The 16836-nt window shown below is 41.3% G+C and overlaps 1 protein-coding gene across 1 annotated transcript in view; it reads left to right on the forward strand.

The window, feature by feature from the left end:
* Positions 1-1959: 1959 nt before the first annotated feature.
* The window catches only part of atrn (attractin), a gene marked incomplete at its 5' end in the record, with an annotated part of 183902 nt that continues 169025 nt past the window's right edge, over positions 1960-16836 (forward strand). Inside the window, 2 exons of the mRNA XM_079262522.1 lie at positions 1960-2192; positions 16336-16419. Coding sequence (XP_079118648.1) covers positions 1960-2192; positions 16336-16419 — 317 coding nt within the window. The remainder of the gene's footprint in view (positions 2193-16335; positions 16420-16836) is intronic.

Here is a 16836-nt window from a genome sequence, read left to right on the forward strand (position 1 = left end):
TATATATGTAGGTGGGTATGTATGTGCATATACGTGTATGCATTGATCTCTTTTTGTTTTTTATGTTCTCTTTTCTTTTCTCTTTCTGCCCCTTTCCTGTCCTTTCCGGTCAGGTCCAGCAGCATAAACTCTGTAATACAAACTATTATCCAAAGCAAATAGAAAAATAAAATAAGAATCAAGAAATACAAGGGGATCATTACATCTATAAAAGTTCCCCTTGGCAAAATAAATTTGCTCAGTAGAACACAGCATCCAGAACATCAGTCTGCTTGTTTAAATGCTGGACAAGACAAACAGAAGGAAAAAAAAAAAAAAAAAAAAGAAAGTGTCCAGGCGTAAGATGTTTCCCTACTGCAACACACTTGATTCAAATTAAATTGATCCTACGATGTGTTCTCAATGTCATGTTTTTTTTTTTGTTTCATACTTCCTTTTTTATTTTGTAGTTTTTTCTGTTTTCCTCCCTTGTGTAATGTAACCTGTTTTTGCTTCCTGTTCATCATCTCACCTGATTTGATTTTACTGATTTATCTAACCTGTTGCTCCTTAGTCCCTCCTTGGTTCTCAGTTTCATTTGTCAGATCATCCTGTTTTGTCTCCACCCTGTCTTCAGTTCAGTCTGTGTTCCTCAGTTCTTTGAATTAAATCTTGTTCCTGGATTTCATCTGGGTCCTGCCTTTTTGTCATTTGGGTTCCCTCGTTTTGCATACTCCTAAAACTCATGTTCTTCAGAAGATGCTAATTATAATGACATTTTAATGCGAATCAACTGTGTTCCACCAGGGACACATGTAAAACTTGCATGACAGTGTGTTTTTTAAATATAGTTTATGCAGATTATATTTGTATGTGCTTGAGTTTTTTTTTTTTTTTTTTTTTTTACAAGACCTTGTTCAGCTATTTGGTCAACCGAGGTTGTGTTAAAAGTGCTATACAAATAAAATTATAATTTAATTGAACTGAATTGAGACCAGTCCTGAGATTTCGACCTTTAGTACTGTCGAAACCCAATGGCCCCCACCATGTGTGAAAATTCAATTCAACTTTAGAATAGAATTTCCAACTCTGCCAGTGAGGCTTAACACAGGCCTAACTTAAAGTAAATCTGCAAAACAGACAACCTGTGACACCAGAAGCGACTGCCACCAGTCTCTTATGATGGATAGATAGATAGATAGATACTGAGAGAATGACTGAGTTTTTTTTTTATTTGTAAAATATACATTTTTTAAAATAATGTAAGTTTAGAAAAATGTTTAGTTTATTTTCCAAGTGAATGGCACACCCTTCAGTAAAAAAAAAAAAAAAGTAAAAGAAGCTAGTATGTTTAAGCTAACAAATTAGTTTGTTTAAAAATATGCTTTATTTAAATTAACATTCATTGAACATACACAGAATAACAAAAAACACCCATTCAGTTTAGTACATAACCATAATTAAAGATAAAGTGACTAAAAAACCAAAAACGATTAAATAAATAAGTAAATAAAATATGTGACAGACTAAAAATAATGTACAATATACAGTATATCGTATAAATAACATTTTAACAGTTTATTGGAACTTCTGTATGAATATTATGAATTGAAGCACATGTTAGCTTGTTTATGAGCGGGACTTTCTTCGTCGTCGTGACGTCATTTGCAGGGGCGGAAATGTTCTCGTGTGGTTTCAAAGTAAGAGTTGCAAAATGAAAGCCGCGCGCGTCTCCGTTGCGCATTTCCGTCACCATGACGTCACTTCTGGATGTCAATATGCGGCTTGGTGCGGCGCTGGGAACCAGAACCACTGGAAAGATGTAAACCCAGTTACCAGGGAACACCACCGCCAACAGACAAGCTCACCCAGAGGGAAACGGTACCTTTGTTCCGGTAAACGGAACCGCAGTGACAGACGGCTCGGCGGGTCGTTGTCCCCGCAACAGCGGAGCCTCAAGCAGCCATCTTTTGTGAGAGAATGTACGGGGCGACGCGGTGGGCCTGCTCGGGCTCCGGCCGGAGCTTGTTGATGCTCACGACTGCGCTCCTGCTTCCGGCTGTCGTGCTGCTCTCCGGGCTTCCCGGTGTCACCGAGGCGAAGGAATGCGACAAACCGTGTATGAACGGGCAGTGTAACGCCGCCACGGGCAGCTGCGTGTGTTTCCCCGGCTGGGTTGGGGACCAATGCCAGCACTGCGGAGGGCGATTCAGGTACACTAACCCCACGGATAGAATAATGCTGCTTTTATCAGCCAAGTTGGCTTTCCAAAGAGCCTCCTTCTCTTTTGCTTTGGCTGGTATTGAGCCAGAGCTGCCGTGCAGCAGTGCACACCTGAGAAACGCAACACCTGTCTAATTACTACACCATCTCTTACATCTAATAGTGGACATGCTTACTTATATAATGATAGTTCAAATGTGCAATCTGCAACGTGTTATTGCAGCCAATTTTAGTAATTTCATTGTCTGTCATAGCCTGGATGCTATAATGATACCTGGCCAGGTGATTAATATATCTGCATGACGGTGGAGCACATGGTGATGCTGTAAATCAGTGTTTTTCTACCTTTTTTGAGCCAAGGCACACTTTTTTTCACTGAAAAATGACAAGGCACACCACAAACACACACACACACACACACACACACACACACACATATATATATATATATATATATATATATATATATATATATATATATATATATATAATATATAATTTTTTTTTTTTTAAAGTCCATATTATTCATATAAAGTCTGTCTAGTCAAAGCCTCTTGAATAGAAATCAGATAAACACAAGAAGAAGAAATTTTATTATCTTTCCCTGGGGCCTGTTTGGAATGAACACAGAGCTGCTTTTTAGACCAATTAGGTGAAATTGGGTAATTTCTCAGGGCACACCTGGTAATCTCAATCACAGTGGTTGAAAAACACTGCTGCTCTAAATGGAGGTGATTGTTGCTGCATGTCTGCTTTTCTCTTTGTTTTATCCAGCTCATTCAGGATTGTTTGACACTGTTCATCTGAGTTCATCTGAGGATCTAGATGGCTTGTTTCGGGTCACGATTATTTCAGGTTCAAAGTACGGTCTTGTGAAAGTGTGGTTTTATATGTCAGGATGTGATAAAATAACTTCAATTTGCTGCTCTTTAAATGAGGTAAATATGATGGATGTCTTCAATGAATTAACAAAAACTGAGGCTAAAAGTAGAAACAGTGCGTGAAGAACTAGATTTTCCCCTGACTTAACAGCTTCTAGTTGGCACTTGTGGTCAGCGGTTCGAGTCCTGCTTGAGCCCAACCCTGCATAAATGGCAGCAGAAATATGTCCCAATTCCCGAGTGATGATTCGCCGTGGCAACCCGTTTAGAGGAACAAGCCGAAAGGGAAACCACAAAAACCAGTAGAAGCCAACACTTTATTCTTTTTTAAATTACGTTTAGTATGAAATTTTCAGTGTCTCACATGTTTTCTGGAGGAATTCCCCACATTTCTTCAGACATGTTGATTCAGGTCTGTAGACACTCGTTGATCTGCGATGTGTTCAGATTCCAGCTCAGCACGTCGGTCATCATGAGGTCTGGACTTTAGACCGTTGCGACACAGTCCATTTAATTTTTATTCCATCCATTCTGTTGTAGATATGCAGCGTGGTTACGTCTGCCAAGGAGGTAATGGTTTCCCTGCCGTTTATCTGTTTGTGTTTAAGATAACTCAGAAAGTTATGGACAGATTTGAATGAAATTTTCAGGAGTTGCTGAAATGTGAAAAGTAAGAAGTGATTTTATGTTGGTGTTGATCCGTATCACAGTTTGCACTCTTTTCTTGTTTATAATTGTTTTCCTTTTGCGTGACTCATTCTGGTTTCACCTGTCACGCATCTGACTCTGAATACTTTGGTAAACAGAAACGTTTGTGGTCCATTCAGTGACTGAAGGGTGTTTTAAAATCCTGTGGCTTCACAGTAGGCCCAAACCATCCCTCTTCCACCAACGTGCTTGACAGCTGGCACAAGGTTCATTCTTTGTTCCAGAAGTCTTGCAGTTTGTTCAGATGCAGCCATGCTGCCATGTTCTTTTCCCACAGAGAGGAGGCTTTCCCTTCACACTCCACACACACCACACCTGCTCAGTATTTCTAACCATGCTGTTGTAAACCTCAACATGTAACATGCTAACTGAGGCTTGAAGAGTCTAAAAATGAAGCTCTTTTCAAGGTGCCGACACTTGTTGATGATGCTTATAAAGTGTGTTTTATTACCAGTGTGTGGCTGCTAGATACCATAACACAAAGGCCACTATGTCATATAATCTAATGACTTCATGATATGTGATCCACTTTAAGCACTTTTTATTAAAAACATTGACCTCAGAGTTGGTGTTTGAAGTCTAAAAAACCCTAATGACACGTCTTTTGTTTTCTTCCCACACTTGTTTTCTCTCTTTCAATTTGATTTAAACTAAATTTAGAACGTGATCAAAATGTTTACATGTAGCCCAACTCTGCAAGTATCACCTCACATCGCTGAGGTTTGAGCTGCATCATGTCATGACAGCCTCCCTCAGCTAACATAGCTGCAGATTATGTTATTGACCACTTTGTGAAGGATTATGTCCATCTGCACATCCTGCCATCTTGAGATAAACAAGCTTGTTAATTAAAACATGAACATTTGCCTTCATCTCCTGTCACCGGACTCAGGCTGAAACACAGCAGACGAGACTTTTCTTCAGTTTTTTTGAATTATTAAACTGATCTTCATCCAGATTTGTAAATAATCTTCTCAGTGCAGCTAAAACGTGCCTTTTTTGGGTACCTTTAAATTCAGTAAATTGTGTCATGCTGTCTCAGCCCAGTGCCAGGCTGTCTGAGTGGAGCAGCAGAAAGCCTGCAGCGTTATGCATGCTCAGCTGATGGCTGAGCACATCTGAGCAGGTGAAGTGGAGCCTCTAATGCTTCTCTGGATGAAACTGGTTGTTGTTAGAGACTGTTAGTTATCTGCATCCAGGAGAAAACGGGTTTACTGTCATCTTTTTTGATTAGTTTTTTTACTTCAAGATTGTCTTAATTTGTAAAATTTCATGGGATTTAATATGTGGTTGATGTTACTTTTTTAATTTTTGTATTTTGGAGCAATTTCAACCTTATTTCCATATTAAAATGCCATTAAGCAAAAAGTTTGACCACTAACTAACTCGTGCACCTTGAGCTAAAGTATTATATTATAAATGCAAAGTTTTTACATGAAACGCAGGAGAATGCTGAATAGTTTTCCACCTGGTTAATGTAAAACTCGCAGCTGTATGTTGAGCTGATGAGGAAGTTTCCTAATCTTCTCTGCCAAACAGCTGAGTCTGTTATTGACTTTTGTTTGGAGACGTTTTAGATTGAAGCACTGGAGTCTGAAGAAACAAAGCATATTATTGGTAATTTAACAGGTTATTCATGAAACAAGCAGCATGTGGAGGAGCCACAACCAGCCTGGCTCCTCCACCTCATACTGGTCTCATTCTGCTGTGGGATGGCTCATCCTTCAAACTGCTTTTGTCAGCAGTTCACCGGTGTGGTTGTGTTGGTCACTCTGGTACCAGGAGCACACCCGAGCTCCGAGTCCGGTCCTGGAGGTCTACTGCTCTGCAACTTTTACATGCATTTCTCCTCCAGTACACCTGTATCAAATGAGTGTGAAGTTACCAGGTCTGTGCAGAGCTTAGTGAAACGCAGAGGAAGGAATTTAGCCATGCAGGTGTGTCGGAGGAGAGATGTCTTTTGATACCTGCCCAAGCCGATCCTATAAGTCAGGGATCACCATCTCCAGTCCTCGAGAGCTCAGATCCTGCAGGTGATGCATGTGTCCCTGTGGCAACACACCCGATTCACATGAACGGCTCATTAGCAGACTTGTGCAGAACTTAACAAGCTGTTGGAGATGCGTTTTATATAAATCAGGTATGTTGCAATCAGGAAGCATCTGCAGGACACAGCCGTTGAGCACAGGAGTTGTTGATTCCTGCTATCTTTCTTTTCTTTTTCCTTTTAAAATCATTTCAACATTCTGTTGTATTCGATATTCAACTCATTTCCAACCGCACGCTTCCATCCCGATGCTGCATCGTCTCATCCGGCCGCGCGCTTCCATCCCGATGCTGCATCGTCTCATCCGGCCGCGCGCTTCCATCCCGATGCTGCATCGTCTCATCCGGCCGCGCGCTTCCATCCCGATGCTGCATCGTCTCATCCGGCCGCACGCTTCCATCCCGATGCTGCTTCGTCTCATCCGGCCGCACGCTTCCATCCCGATGCTGCATCGTCTCATCCGGCCGCGCGCTTCCATCCCGATGCTGCTTCGTCTCATCCGGCCGCACGCTTCCATCCCGATGCTGCATCGTCTCATCCGGCCGCGCGCTTCCATCCCGATGCTGCTTCGTCTCATCCGGCCGCACGCTTCCATCCCGATGCTGCTTCGTCTCATCCGGCCGCACGCTTCCATCCCGATGCTGCATCGTCTCATCCGGCCGCGCGCTTCCATCCCGATGCTGCATCGTCTCATCCGGCCGCACGCTTCCATCCCGATGCTGCATCGTCTCATCCGGCCGCGCGCTTCCATCCCGATGCTGCATCGTCTCATCCGGCCGCGCGCTTCCATCCCGATGCTGCTTCGTCTCATCCGGCCGCGCGCTTCCATCCCGATGCTGCATCGTCTCATCCGGCCGCGCGCTTCCATCCCGATGCTGCTTCGTCTCATCCGGCCGCGCGCTTCCATCCCGATGCTGCATCGTCTCATCCGGCCGCACGCTTCCATCCCGATGCTGCTTCGTCTCATCCGGCCGCACGCTTCCATCCCGATGCTGCATCGTCTCATCCGGCCGCGCGCTTCCATCCCGATGCTGCATCGTCTCATCCGGCCGCACGCTTCCATCCCGATGCTGCATCGTCTCATCCGGCCGCGCGCTTCCATCCCGATGCTGCATCGTCTCATCCGGCCGCGCGCTTCCATCCCGATGCTGCATCGTCTCATCCGGCCGCGCGCTTCCATCCCGATGCTGCATCGTCTCATCCGGCCGCGCGCTTCCATCTCGATGCTGCTTCGTCTCATCCGGCCGCGCGCTTCCATCCCGATGCTGCATCGTCTCATCCGGCCGCACGCTTCCATCCCGATGCTGCATCGTCTCATCCGACCGCACGCTTCCATCCCGATGCTGCATCGTCTCATCCGGCCGCGCGCTTCCATCCCGATGCTGCATCGTCTCATCCGGCCGCGCGCTTCCATCCCGATGCTGCATCGTCTCATCCGGCCGCGCGCTTCCATCCCGATGCTGCATCGTCTCATCCGGCCGCGCGCTTCCATCCCGATGCTGCATCGTCTCATCCGACCACAGCATCTGAAGTTTTCCTCTTAACTCTGGAAGCCTGTATAAAGATTGACCTTAACTCCTGTATGTGATGTGGAAAGTGGGGGGTTGACCTTTCTTCTTGCCCTGTTGTGGAGGTTGTGCTTTACTTGTCTTCTGGAGGACTGAAGGTCTGACCTGATTTGCTAGTAACACAACAAGACGCTGACTCACTCGCAGTTTAATGTTTATCAGATCAAGCAGCTGTGCTCATGTGGCAAAGTGTGCAGTTTTATCGGTAACGCTGAGTGTGTGTCAGCCAGGTGGGTTAATTATCTCTGAGAGGAGTGGTAAACCCGCTTGGTGTGGAATCGGAGGTTTTTAAGGCAGGGAGAGGCTGTGGTCTGAGGCCGTGCTTAGCATACAGACAATACGTCCATACAAGGCTCAGCGAACGCCGGTTAAAAAGACGCCTTCTGTTGCAAGATTGTGCCAAAGTGGAGTCCCAGTGAGCCATCAGGGCCAAGTGGGGGGGTGGGATAGTTGTCCCTGGATGTGTGGAGCTGACTCCAGGCTCAGACAGAAGCTCAGAGAGCCTGAAACGGTTTTAAAGAGCCTGTTTGTGCTACAGCTATTTTTATTTTACTATAAGTTGTCGTCCTAACTGTTGCTTGTGTTGTTGATGACTTTAGCTGGAAGGAGGGGGGGGGACTGTTGGTTGTTCATGCTAAGATCAGATCATGGCAACAAAAAATGCTAAACATAAGCGCTTTCATTGAGGACATCCAAAGATAGACAAGATTTTTAAGCATGAAATGAATCTTTTACTCTTCCAATAGTAAGATTTGGACCTTGAGCCAGTTTTATGTTGCAGGAGAACACGATGGTGAATGAGCGCCTTGTCCGTGCAACATAGAGCCAGTGTACGCTGGTGACGCATGTTCATGTCCTGACACCAACTCTGCTTCTTCCACTTTCTATTGCACTTAATCTGAAGTGACTGACCCTGCTGCTTGTCTTTAATTATTTCATTTTCAGTTTATCCGGCAGCTTCTGTGACTTCGCGTTGCGCTTTACAGTAATAGTTTTTTAAAGTTTCTCCATCAAATAAAGCTTGTGGCACAAAGATGCGTTTCTAGATACGTTTCACTCATCGAAAACACTCTGATGCTGCAAGATGTCCTCGGTAAGCAGACACTGCGCATCATAGCAACCAAACAGGTCTGCATTGGAGTGTTTTTATGGGCGATCAGGTAATTCAGGTGTTGTTGCGTTTGTTACAAACCAAATTGTCAGGATGCTGTTAGCATCTATACTAATCAGTCTGTGGAGCAATTCTGTATTCATTAGCAATCATATTTGACCACAAAGCTAACTTCTAAGACTGTTTTTAAACTTTTTCTTTTTTTTTTTTTTTTTTTTTTTTAAATAAAGCATTGCTCCTCCTGTAGAATATCTTCTCAGCTCAGTGACTCCTGAACCAGGGTGTCAATTTACAGCTTAGTTCAGGGGCCACATTCAGTGTAATTTAATCTCCAGTGGGTCAGGCCAGTAAGATAACAGGATAATAACCTATAAATAAAGAAGTTATCACTTTTTTCTGTTTGTTTTAGTGCAAATAAGCACAAGTACATTAACAAGATGATTACATTTAATGATCATTTTATAAAACACGAGGAATAAACAAAATTGTCTTAAAACAAACAGCAGTTTCTACAATTTTTCCTCAGTTACATGATTTTTATTTCATATGTGTATATATATTTATATATGTGTATATATATTTATATATGTGTATATATATTTATAGAGAGAGAGAGAGAGAGAGAGAGAGAGAGAATTATGTAATATATAATAGATCATGTTTATTTACAGGTTTGTATATAAACCTGTAAAATAATTGAATTGAACTTTTTTGTAATAGTTGAGTCTTTTAAATTTTAAAATATTAATTTGCATATTTACACATGTTCATGACGTCTTACAGATTACAATGTATCTAAATCATTTTTATAATTTTAGCTATCTAGGAATTAAAAATAGGATATTTAACATTGTGATTGGAGGAAGTTTTTAAGATCTAGAAGTTCTTTTAACCCAAAATGGTAAGGAAAGTCCTATTTCTTTTAATATGAGGTTTTTATTTGGCACTTAAACAAAATGTAGTACTAAGACTTTTTTGGGGAATATTTACTGTATATTACTGAAAGTTATGTCAAAAATAATTTAATATACTCTTCTGCTTGTTGGTATCTATGAAGGGGCAGGAAACAAGTATCAATAACGGCAAAGCTTTTACCATAAAGTGATGAAAAATGTCTCAGAATGTTTATGTATCAGAAATGTCACTGTAGGGTAAATATGTCTACATATACAGTACATTTCCACATGTGTGTCGTAATCTTGACCACCTGAACTGACTGAATATACCGCAAACTGCAGTCAGATCTATAGTGTCAGAAAGATATAAAAGATTAAAAAAAAAAAAAAAGGCTATATCTTCCGTATGAATGCAGATGTATTAATGCTGGGTTTCATGTATGTTTGGACGTCTTTACACTTCTTCTTGACCTGCGTTCTCATTTACACCATATATACTGTAAGGTACATGCTTTTCATAGTTTTTCTCTCCATTCATCGGATTTCATTTGCCTCTCAAATAAGATAAAAAACCAAAACATTTCATATTGTTTATATAAAACTTGCTGCATAAAACTCAGAGTAAGACAGCACTGATTGGGAAGTTTTATAGCTAGTTTAAGAGTCACCCTCCAGCTTGTTGACGAGCAGATCTCAATCTGGTCCAGAGTTTCCTAGATTTTGGTTTTTAACTTGCATAAAATGCATCCAAGTCAGTCCAAAACTGCAGTTTCTGCTGTCCTGGAAACGATAAGAAAAGCTTGGTGCATGTTGTGTTTCTCAGAATCCTGTTTCTAAGATGCAGCTTCTTTCTTCCTTCCATGCTCCATCTCTTCTCGTCTGCATCAGATTTCACTGTTTTCGCCGAATCTTTAGCCAAACAAAACAGAAAGCAGCCGAGTAGCAGCAGAGATCATACTCCAGTCCCGGCTGATCCACCTCTATGTTCTCCATCCTGTCTGCAGGTTCGACACAGTCCCAGCAGTCCTCAATGGGAAATGGAAAAAATAAGTGTCCCTGGTGTTGCTTGCATGAAATGTTGTGGAAACACTGTCAGGAGTGTGTGTTGTGCTTTTTTTCTCATCTTGCAATGAAACACGCATTATTAGACTAAATAAATCACTCAAAGCTAATTTCAACTCTTTTATTAGATTTTTTTTTAATTATAAAATTTAAGTTTCCAATATCCTTCTGGGTTTGTAGCTTTGTTTTTTCTCATATTTCTCGTGTTTAAGGCCATCAGATATCTGGAAGAACCTCAAACTAATAATCTTCTACTTGTGTGTTTACCTATCAAGTTTAGGAAATGCTGTGCTTAAATACAGAGTAGATGCGGGTTTATAAGCGGGAGGAGCTTCTTGCATGGAAGTAATGGTGCTATAAAGTCAGAAATTTGTTTTACTTGGTTTAAATCTAACCGCTCGGCTGGTACGCGGACGATCCAACGCGTCCACAGTTTGCAAAATATCTCAGGAACCATACGACGAACCTTCATGGAGAAAATTGCTATCACACACACACACACTTTGGGTGATTTATCGTGAGACAGAGACAATTCATTCCTTTTGAGAAGGTTTTCAATCCAGCCGTTTTGTGTGGCGTTTTTTTCTGGGAAGTTCGTACGTGAATTCCACGGCGCTACGTTCATGATTTATTACATTTTGTTATTAAAAACATGTAAATTATGTTAGCGGACCTACGCGTTGAAGCTTGATGTAAACAATGATCACTTTGTCGGTCTCTCGACCGATATGATGCTCAGATTTTATTTTCTTCTGTTTTTATGACGATGAAATCCAATCGGAGCAGCCGAAGATCAGCGTGAGTTGAAATAGTTATCTTCCAATATTGAAAACAAAGTAATAAAATAAAAAAAAACAGTAATACAAACAACAGGCAGGTCCAACAGTCCATCCCCTAAGAGTGTGAGATGTGTGATGAAGCCCTCTGTCTTGTTCCAGACAGAAACTGTTTCAAAGAGTGGCACAAGTGACTGAGGAGGTGAGGGGAAAAATGTAAAAAGTTTTAGCTGTCTTTATGTTAGAATGGCTATAGGTACATGGTGTTTTTTAATTTGGAATTGAATAATTCCGAATTAACGTTTTCTCCTACCAGTTTACATAAAAGTAATAATTCGGAATGAATGTTTACATGAAACACTTAATTCCTCTTTAGAGCAGCGGGTTGGGAAGGGTTCTGATTGGACGTGACATATGACGTATACCGGAAATAAACAAAGTTGGCTCCCTGTTTCTCATCTTTTCAGTCATAACTTATAAAAACTGCATAATAAGAACCAGTTTAGCCACTATTTTTATTATAAATGTGAAGTAGCAGCTCAACAGGAGCATACTACATCACTTTCTGCAGCAACTGAGAAGGAGAAGAAAGATAGACCACCGAACACGGGAGGTAAAACAACGTGCGTCATCGGGACAGGACAAGGTAACGAGCATGCTCAGAACGACCAGAATTAACTTAGAGCGGAACGAAGGTTTATATGACAGAGGATATAAATATATCTGCGAATAAACCAGCCACTTAGATCAGAATTAAGTTGAATTCCCAATAGAAATTTGCATTAGGAATTAAGTGTTTACATGGTGTTTTTTTTTTTTATCAGTTTAAAGCTGATTTAACTTTTATTTGGAATTAAACAGGAATTAAAACTCCCATGTAAACGCAGTGAATGTTGGGATCTTTTTCTCCTGATAGCCAAGGTCTGAGAGAAACATATTTATAAACAAAAAACTTCCACATTTTGGATCTGCATTTTTTAAAATGAAATTCTGTGACATTTAATTTTTTTTTTTTTTTTAAAAATATATTTTTATTTTTTATACCTATATAACTATTGATCCATCCATGTGGCATAATTTTAGAATACATATTATGATTGCCCAGATTGTCGTGAAAAGATAAAGATGTTCATAACTTGCCTGTGTGTGAAAGGGTTGAGCTTATACGTTAAATTGTACGGATTAAATCTGCTGTGTTTGTGCAGAGCTGTTGTAATGTGACGTGTGCTCTCATTAAAAAAAAACACTGTTTTCATTGCATTGGGAAAGTAGCCAATGCTGCTAATTTATGTATTTCTCACTGCGTTGCAGCCTGATGAGTGTGTTTGTGAATACGTTACTATCCATGTTCAGGTCACAGCTTTGGAAATGTATCACAGTTTCGTCCTCTTTAATGTGTTTGCACGGCAACGGTAACTTACAGCCTCTCTCAGCTCATCACCTCCCAATTACTCCTCACCGCGCTGCACGTCCAACAGACATTTACATTAGTCCTCCACGTAATCTATTAGAAATCCTCCATATCGGCAAGAATGATTTAAATGTTCAAGTGAATTGATTTCAGCGGGGATGTGGAGCCATCCCACGTATGAATCTTCTGTAATCGATTTAAAATCTCATATTGGTTGTTTTTATTTGTCTCCTCGGGCAGCGTGTGTGGAAAACCATTTTGCCTTTATGTCTGAGCACACTCCCTTCCCTCTGCAGGCCGTGTCTCTGAACAGACCCGTTGTCGCCTTTGAATGAGGCGTCGTGTTTGCTCTGGTCTCATGCTTGCACCACTTTATCATTGGTAGACCACTTGGCACTGCTTCAGGGATGCCGTTTGCATCAGAATGGGCCGTTGTTGGAGCTCCAGCCTGAAAGTGGAGCTTTGGTTAAAGGAATTCGTGTAACTAGCAGGATTCAGTAAACAACATATATGACATTTGCTGCAGAGGATGAAAGTTTTGCTTTTGTATTTCTCAAAAGAAAAACTTTTTAATCAATTTTTTTTTACCTGGTTAATTGAGATTTGCTGCAACACTTACTTTGCTTAAAGGGGTGCTATGATGGTATTTGGAGTTTTCTGAGCTTTCTACAGTGTTACAGTGTTGAATCCTCATCAGACATGTGAACGACACTGTTTTTTATCACCTAAACGCATATTTGAGTTTGAGTTTGAGTTCCAGCACGCTCTCCGTTCGGTTTCCATGGCGACGGAAAACGTGTGGTTTTAGAGAGTTTTTTCTACTTGGAAATCCTTGTGACGTCCCGGGGGATAAGGTTCGGTGATTGGTTACCTTCTACTGGTTAACAAGGGCATGTACAAATACATCAGGCGGGTGGAAAACGTGGGATAAAGTTATTTCCAACGATGGCTGGTGAGTTTACCAAAGAGAGACATCCTGCTGCATTCGTTGCTGTGGGTTGCTGTTTTCCACTTCGTTTTCAGGCTCTGATTCAGGTTCCAACATGTAGGGCTGTATGCTATGTGTTGACATCGTATTTATGTTTTTTATTGAGTTCATATCAGCCTAATCCTTCTGTTTATGAGACGTTACAATGACGGTGAAAGCAGGTGCGGTGCGCGCTCCCGATGTAGTGCAGTAGCGGGAGGCGGGGCTTAATGCGGAAGAGTCTCAATCCACTCGTTTTGCCCGCAGGCTGATCTGACAGCCTACGGAGAGGGTCGGTCTGAAGTAAATAAAGCCATTTGTGACAATAACTCCATCAATCCCAGCCCTTCTGGTCTCAGAAATAAAAATAAATTAGCCTAAAATGCTCATAATAGTTCTACTTGAACCCTTTACAGGATTACAGCATTAAACTATTTTTTTTTTGTTAATGTAACAACAGAATAGAGGTCTTGATACATACCAGAAGGACAATTATAGGTTAAAATGTCAAATGTCAAGGTATTTCATTGAGTGCCCTATAAACCAGCGGTTCTCAACCTTTTTGCAACACGGTACCCCATGTAAAATATTTTTTCAGTCAAGTACCCCCTAACCACTGTAAAGTATGTTTAGTTAAGAAAACCCATGAAATACAGCACTTTGTCATTTTATTTTTGGTTTAGTAAACTTTTGTTTGCATTGTCAAGGCGACAGTGACTGATATGATTTGGCTCATAACAGGTGGGGTTCAATTCAAGTCGGAATATGGGATTTTAGGATCAATGAAATGGTGTAAATCTAAATGTAAATTCAGTTTGTAAGTGTAAACTTACATTTATTGAAATATACTAAATATTTATAAAACATATTATTTTATTTAAGGATGTTTTAAAGAAAAAATAAAAGATGTTTTCAAAAAATTCCAAGTACCCCCCCTGGAATGCCTTGAAGTACCCCCAGGGGTATTGAGAAATAGTGTTATTAAGGGTTAATCTAGTTTATGACTAAAAAGTGAAGGTAAACACTGATAGCAGAGTTAATTGTTGATATTAAGTGTGATGTGATACAAATATCACTTTTTTGAACGTCCTTTTGTGTTCGCAACACAAAAGAGCAAATTAAATGATGTATTATGGTTTAATATGGTCATTAAATGCTTCAGGGTTTGCTATGCTCTGCAGCTGCTGAAACATCTGCATTCAGAAGGGATTTCTATTCACAGACCACATGCTACCCGTGCTGCACACTCTTATTAGATGCTAACACTCCTGACAATACTAAAAAAAAAATGAAAGAAACATATTAAATATCCAGTTTTATCTTTATGTTTAGACATGCAGAGATGAACAAACAAGCTCTAGTCTAATCACTGGAAGTCAAAGTTTTTCTTCTTACTGTAGTAAGATGCTGCAGATCTGCTCATGTTCTCTGTTTATGTTTGACTTTCCAGGTTAATCTAAACCAAAAATTACATTTTTATCAGCCTGGATTTGAGCCATCAGGCTGAGTTTTATGTGCAGTTCCACAGAAAGCTTTTGTTCCAGGAACAACATCCACTTTACTACAGATAAGGCACATTTTTCATTGCTTAATATCAGATTCATCCAAGAGAAGCACATTTTGCATCTGTAACTTTATTTACTCATTAAGCAAGTGATTAAAAAAAAGCATGATATTAGGATTATTCCCAGGATAATCTGTCCAGCTGTACTTTTAACCACAGCAGAGGAGCTACATGTCCACCGATGGCGGTGTGTTGCGTTCAGGAGCATCCGCAGCTTGTGAAAAGCAACGAAATAAGCTGCAAACCTGCAGGTTTCAGCCCGTGTTGTCATGTTGGAACATCTGGAAGGGACTTTTTTTCATCTGCTTGACTTCATTTCTGCATAACTTGATCTTTTAGATATTTCAACTGTGAAACACAAGAGCCTGTAGTGATACGGTGGTCTACGTTTGGTCTGTGAAGCTGCTGTTGACTTGCCATTGCCCTTTGCTTTGGACTTTTCGCCCTCCCCAACCCACACAGCTGCCTCGGACTCTGAGCCCGGGCTTTAGCGGCTGTGGAAAGGAAGTTTTCATAAACAAATGATTGCAGCACAGTTGTTGCCTGGATACAAATAAAACGCAACAGGAAGTCTCAGAAATACATTTTAACAAGCATCTTGTTTAAGCTTTCGCTCATGTGTTTTGATAAAAAGCTTCATTTTGGGTTGTCATGGCTGTCTGCAGACGTCTGGGACTCCTGTGGTGGAACAGGGGAGCTGTGTGTTCTGCTCAGCTCTCAGTAGACATCAGACTGGAAGTGCATAGACATTGTTTTGGAACAAGACCGACAGGGTGTGTTAGGAGGACTCATCACACCCTGAGACCTACATTAGTAATGATACAATATTAACTGCATCCCTGTGTAACTGAGCTTCTCTCTGCTGCTGTGTCATCAAGCTGGAATTGCTGGGGCAACAACAGGGAGGCTGCTGCACACTCACATAATTTGCTGTGTGGTTTAATCATTTTCAGCTACTCTGTTACTTATGCAACCACTGAGTTGGCAGAAAATGTTTACCTGTCCTCTTATACCCTTTGCTGTAAAACTTCTCACTATAGAAGTTTAAAAGTTGTTTAATGTCCTGCTGCATCACGAGAAATATGCAAGTCATGCATTTTTTCAGGTTTTTAACTGGAATTTTCTTTCTTTCCTCCTTCCAGACTGACGGGACCCTCTGGTTATCTGACTGATGGTCCAGGAAACTACAAGTACAAGACCAAGTGCACCTGGCTTATTGAGGGCCAGTAAGTACAGCGCAGGTCCACCAGGTTGGGACTAATCCCAAGCCTTGGCCTTTGCAACATCTAAGTCACTCATGGGCTGAAATAGTTTGATAACTTTCCATCAGGAGCTGAATAACTCAGTGTGTGTGCTTTTCCCTGTTTGCCTTTACGTTGCTGTTATTGTATCTGGGTGGAAACTGATGGGGGAGGGGTGTAACTACTGGTGACATAATGGGAGATTGCTAAACCAGGTATTGGGAGTCCAGCTCCGGTTATTGAGGGGCCACAATTCTGTAGTTTTTCCATGCATCCCTGCTCCAACACATCTGAATCAAACTAATCCATCACTGTGCAGAACTTTATTAGCTGTTTGGTCCATTTAATGGAAGCCAGGCTGTTGGGACGGGGATACATTAATACCGTCAGGACAGCGGCCCT

Source organism: Telmatherina bonti (genome assembly GCF_933228915.1).
Source record: "Telmatherina bonti genome assembly, chromosome: 22".
Lineage (NCBI taxonomy): Eukaryota > Metazoa > Chordata > Actinopteri > Atheriniformes > Telmatherinidae > Telmatherina > Telmatherina bonti.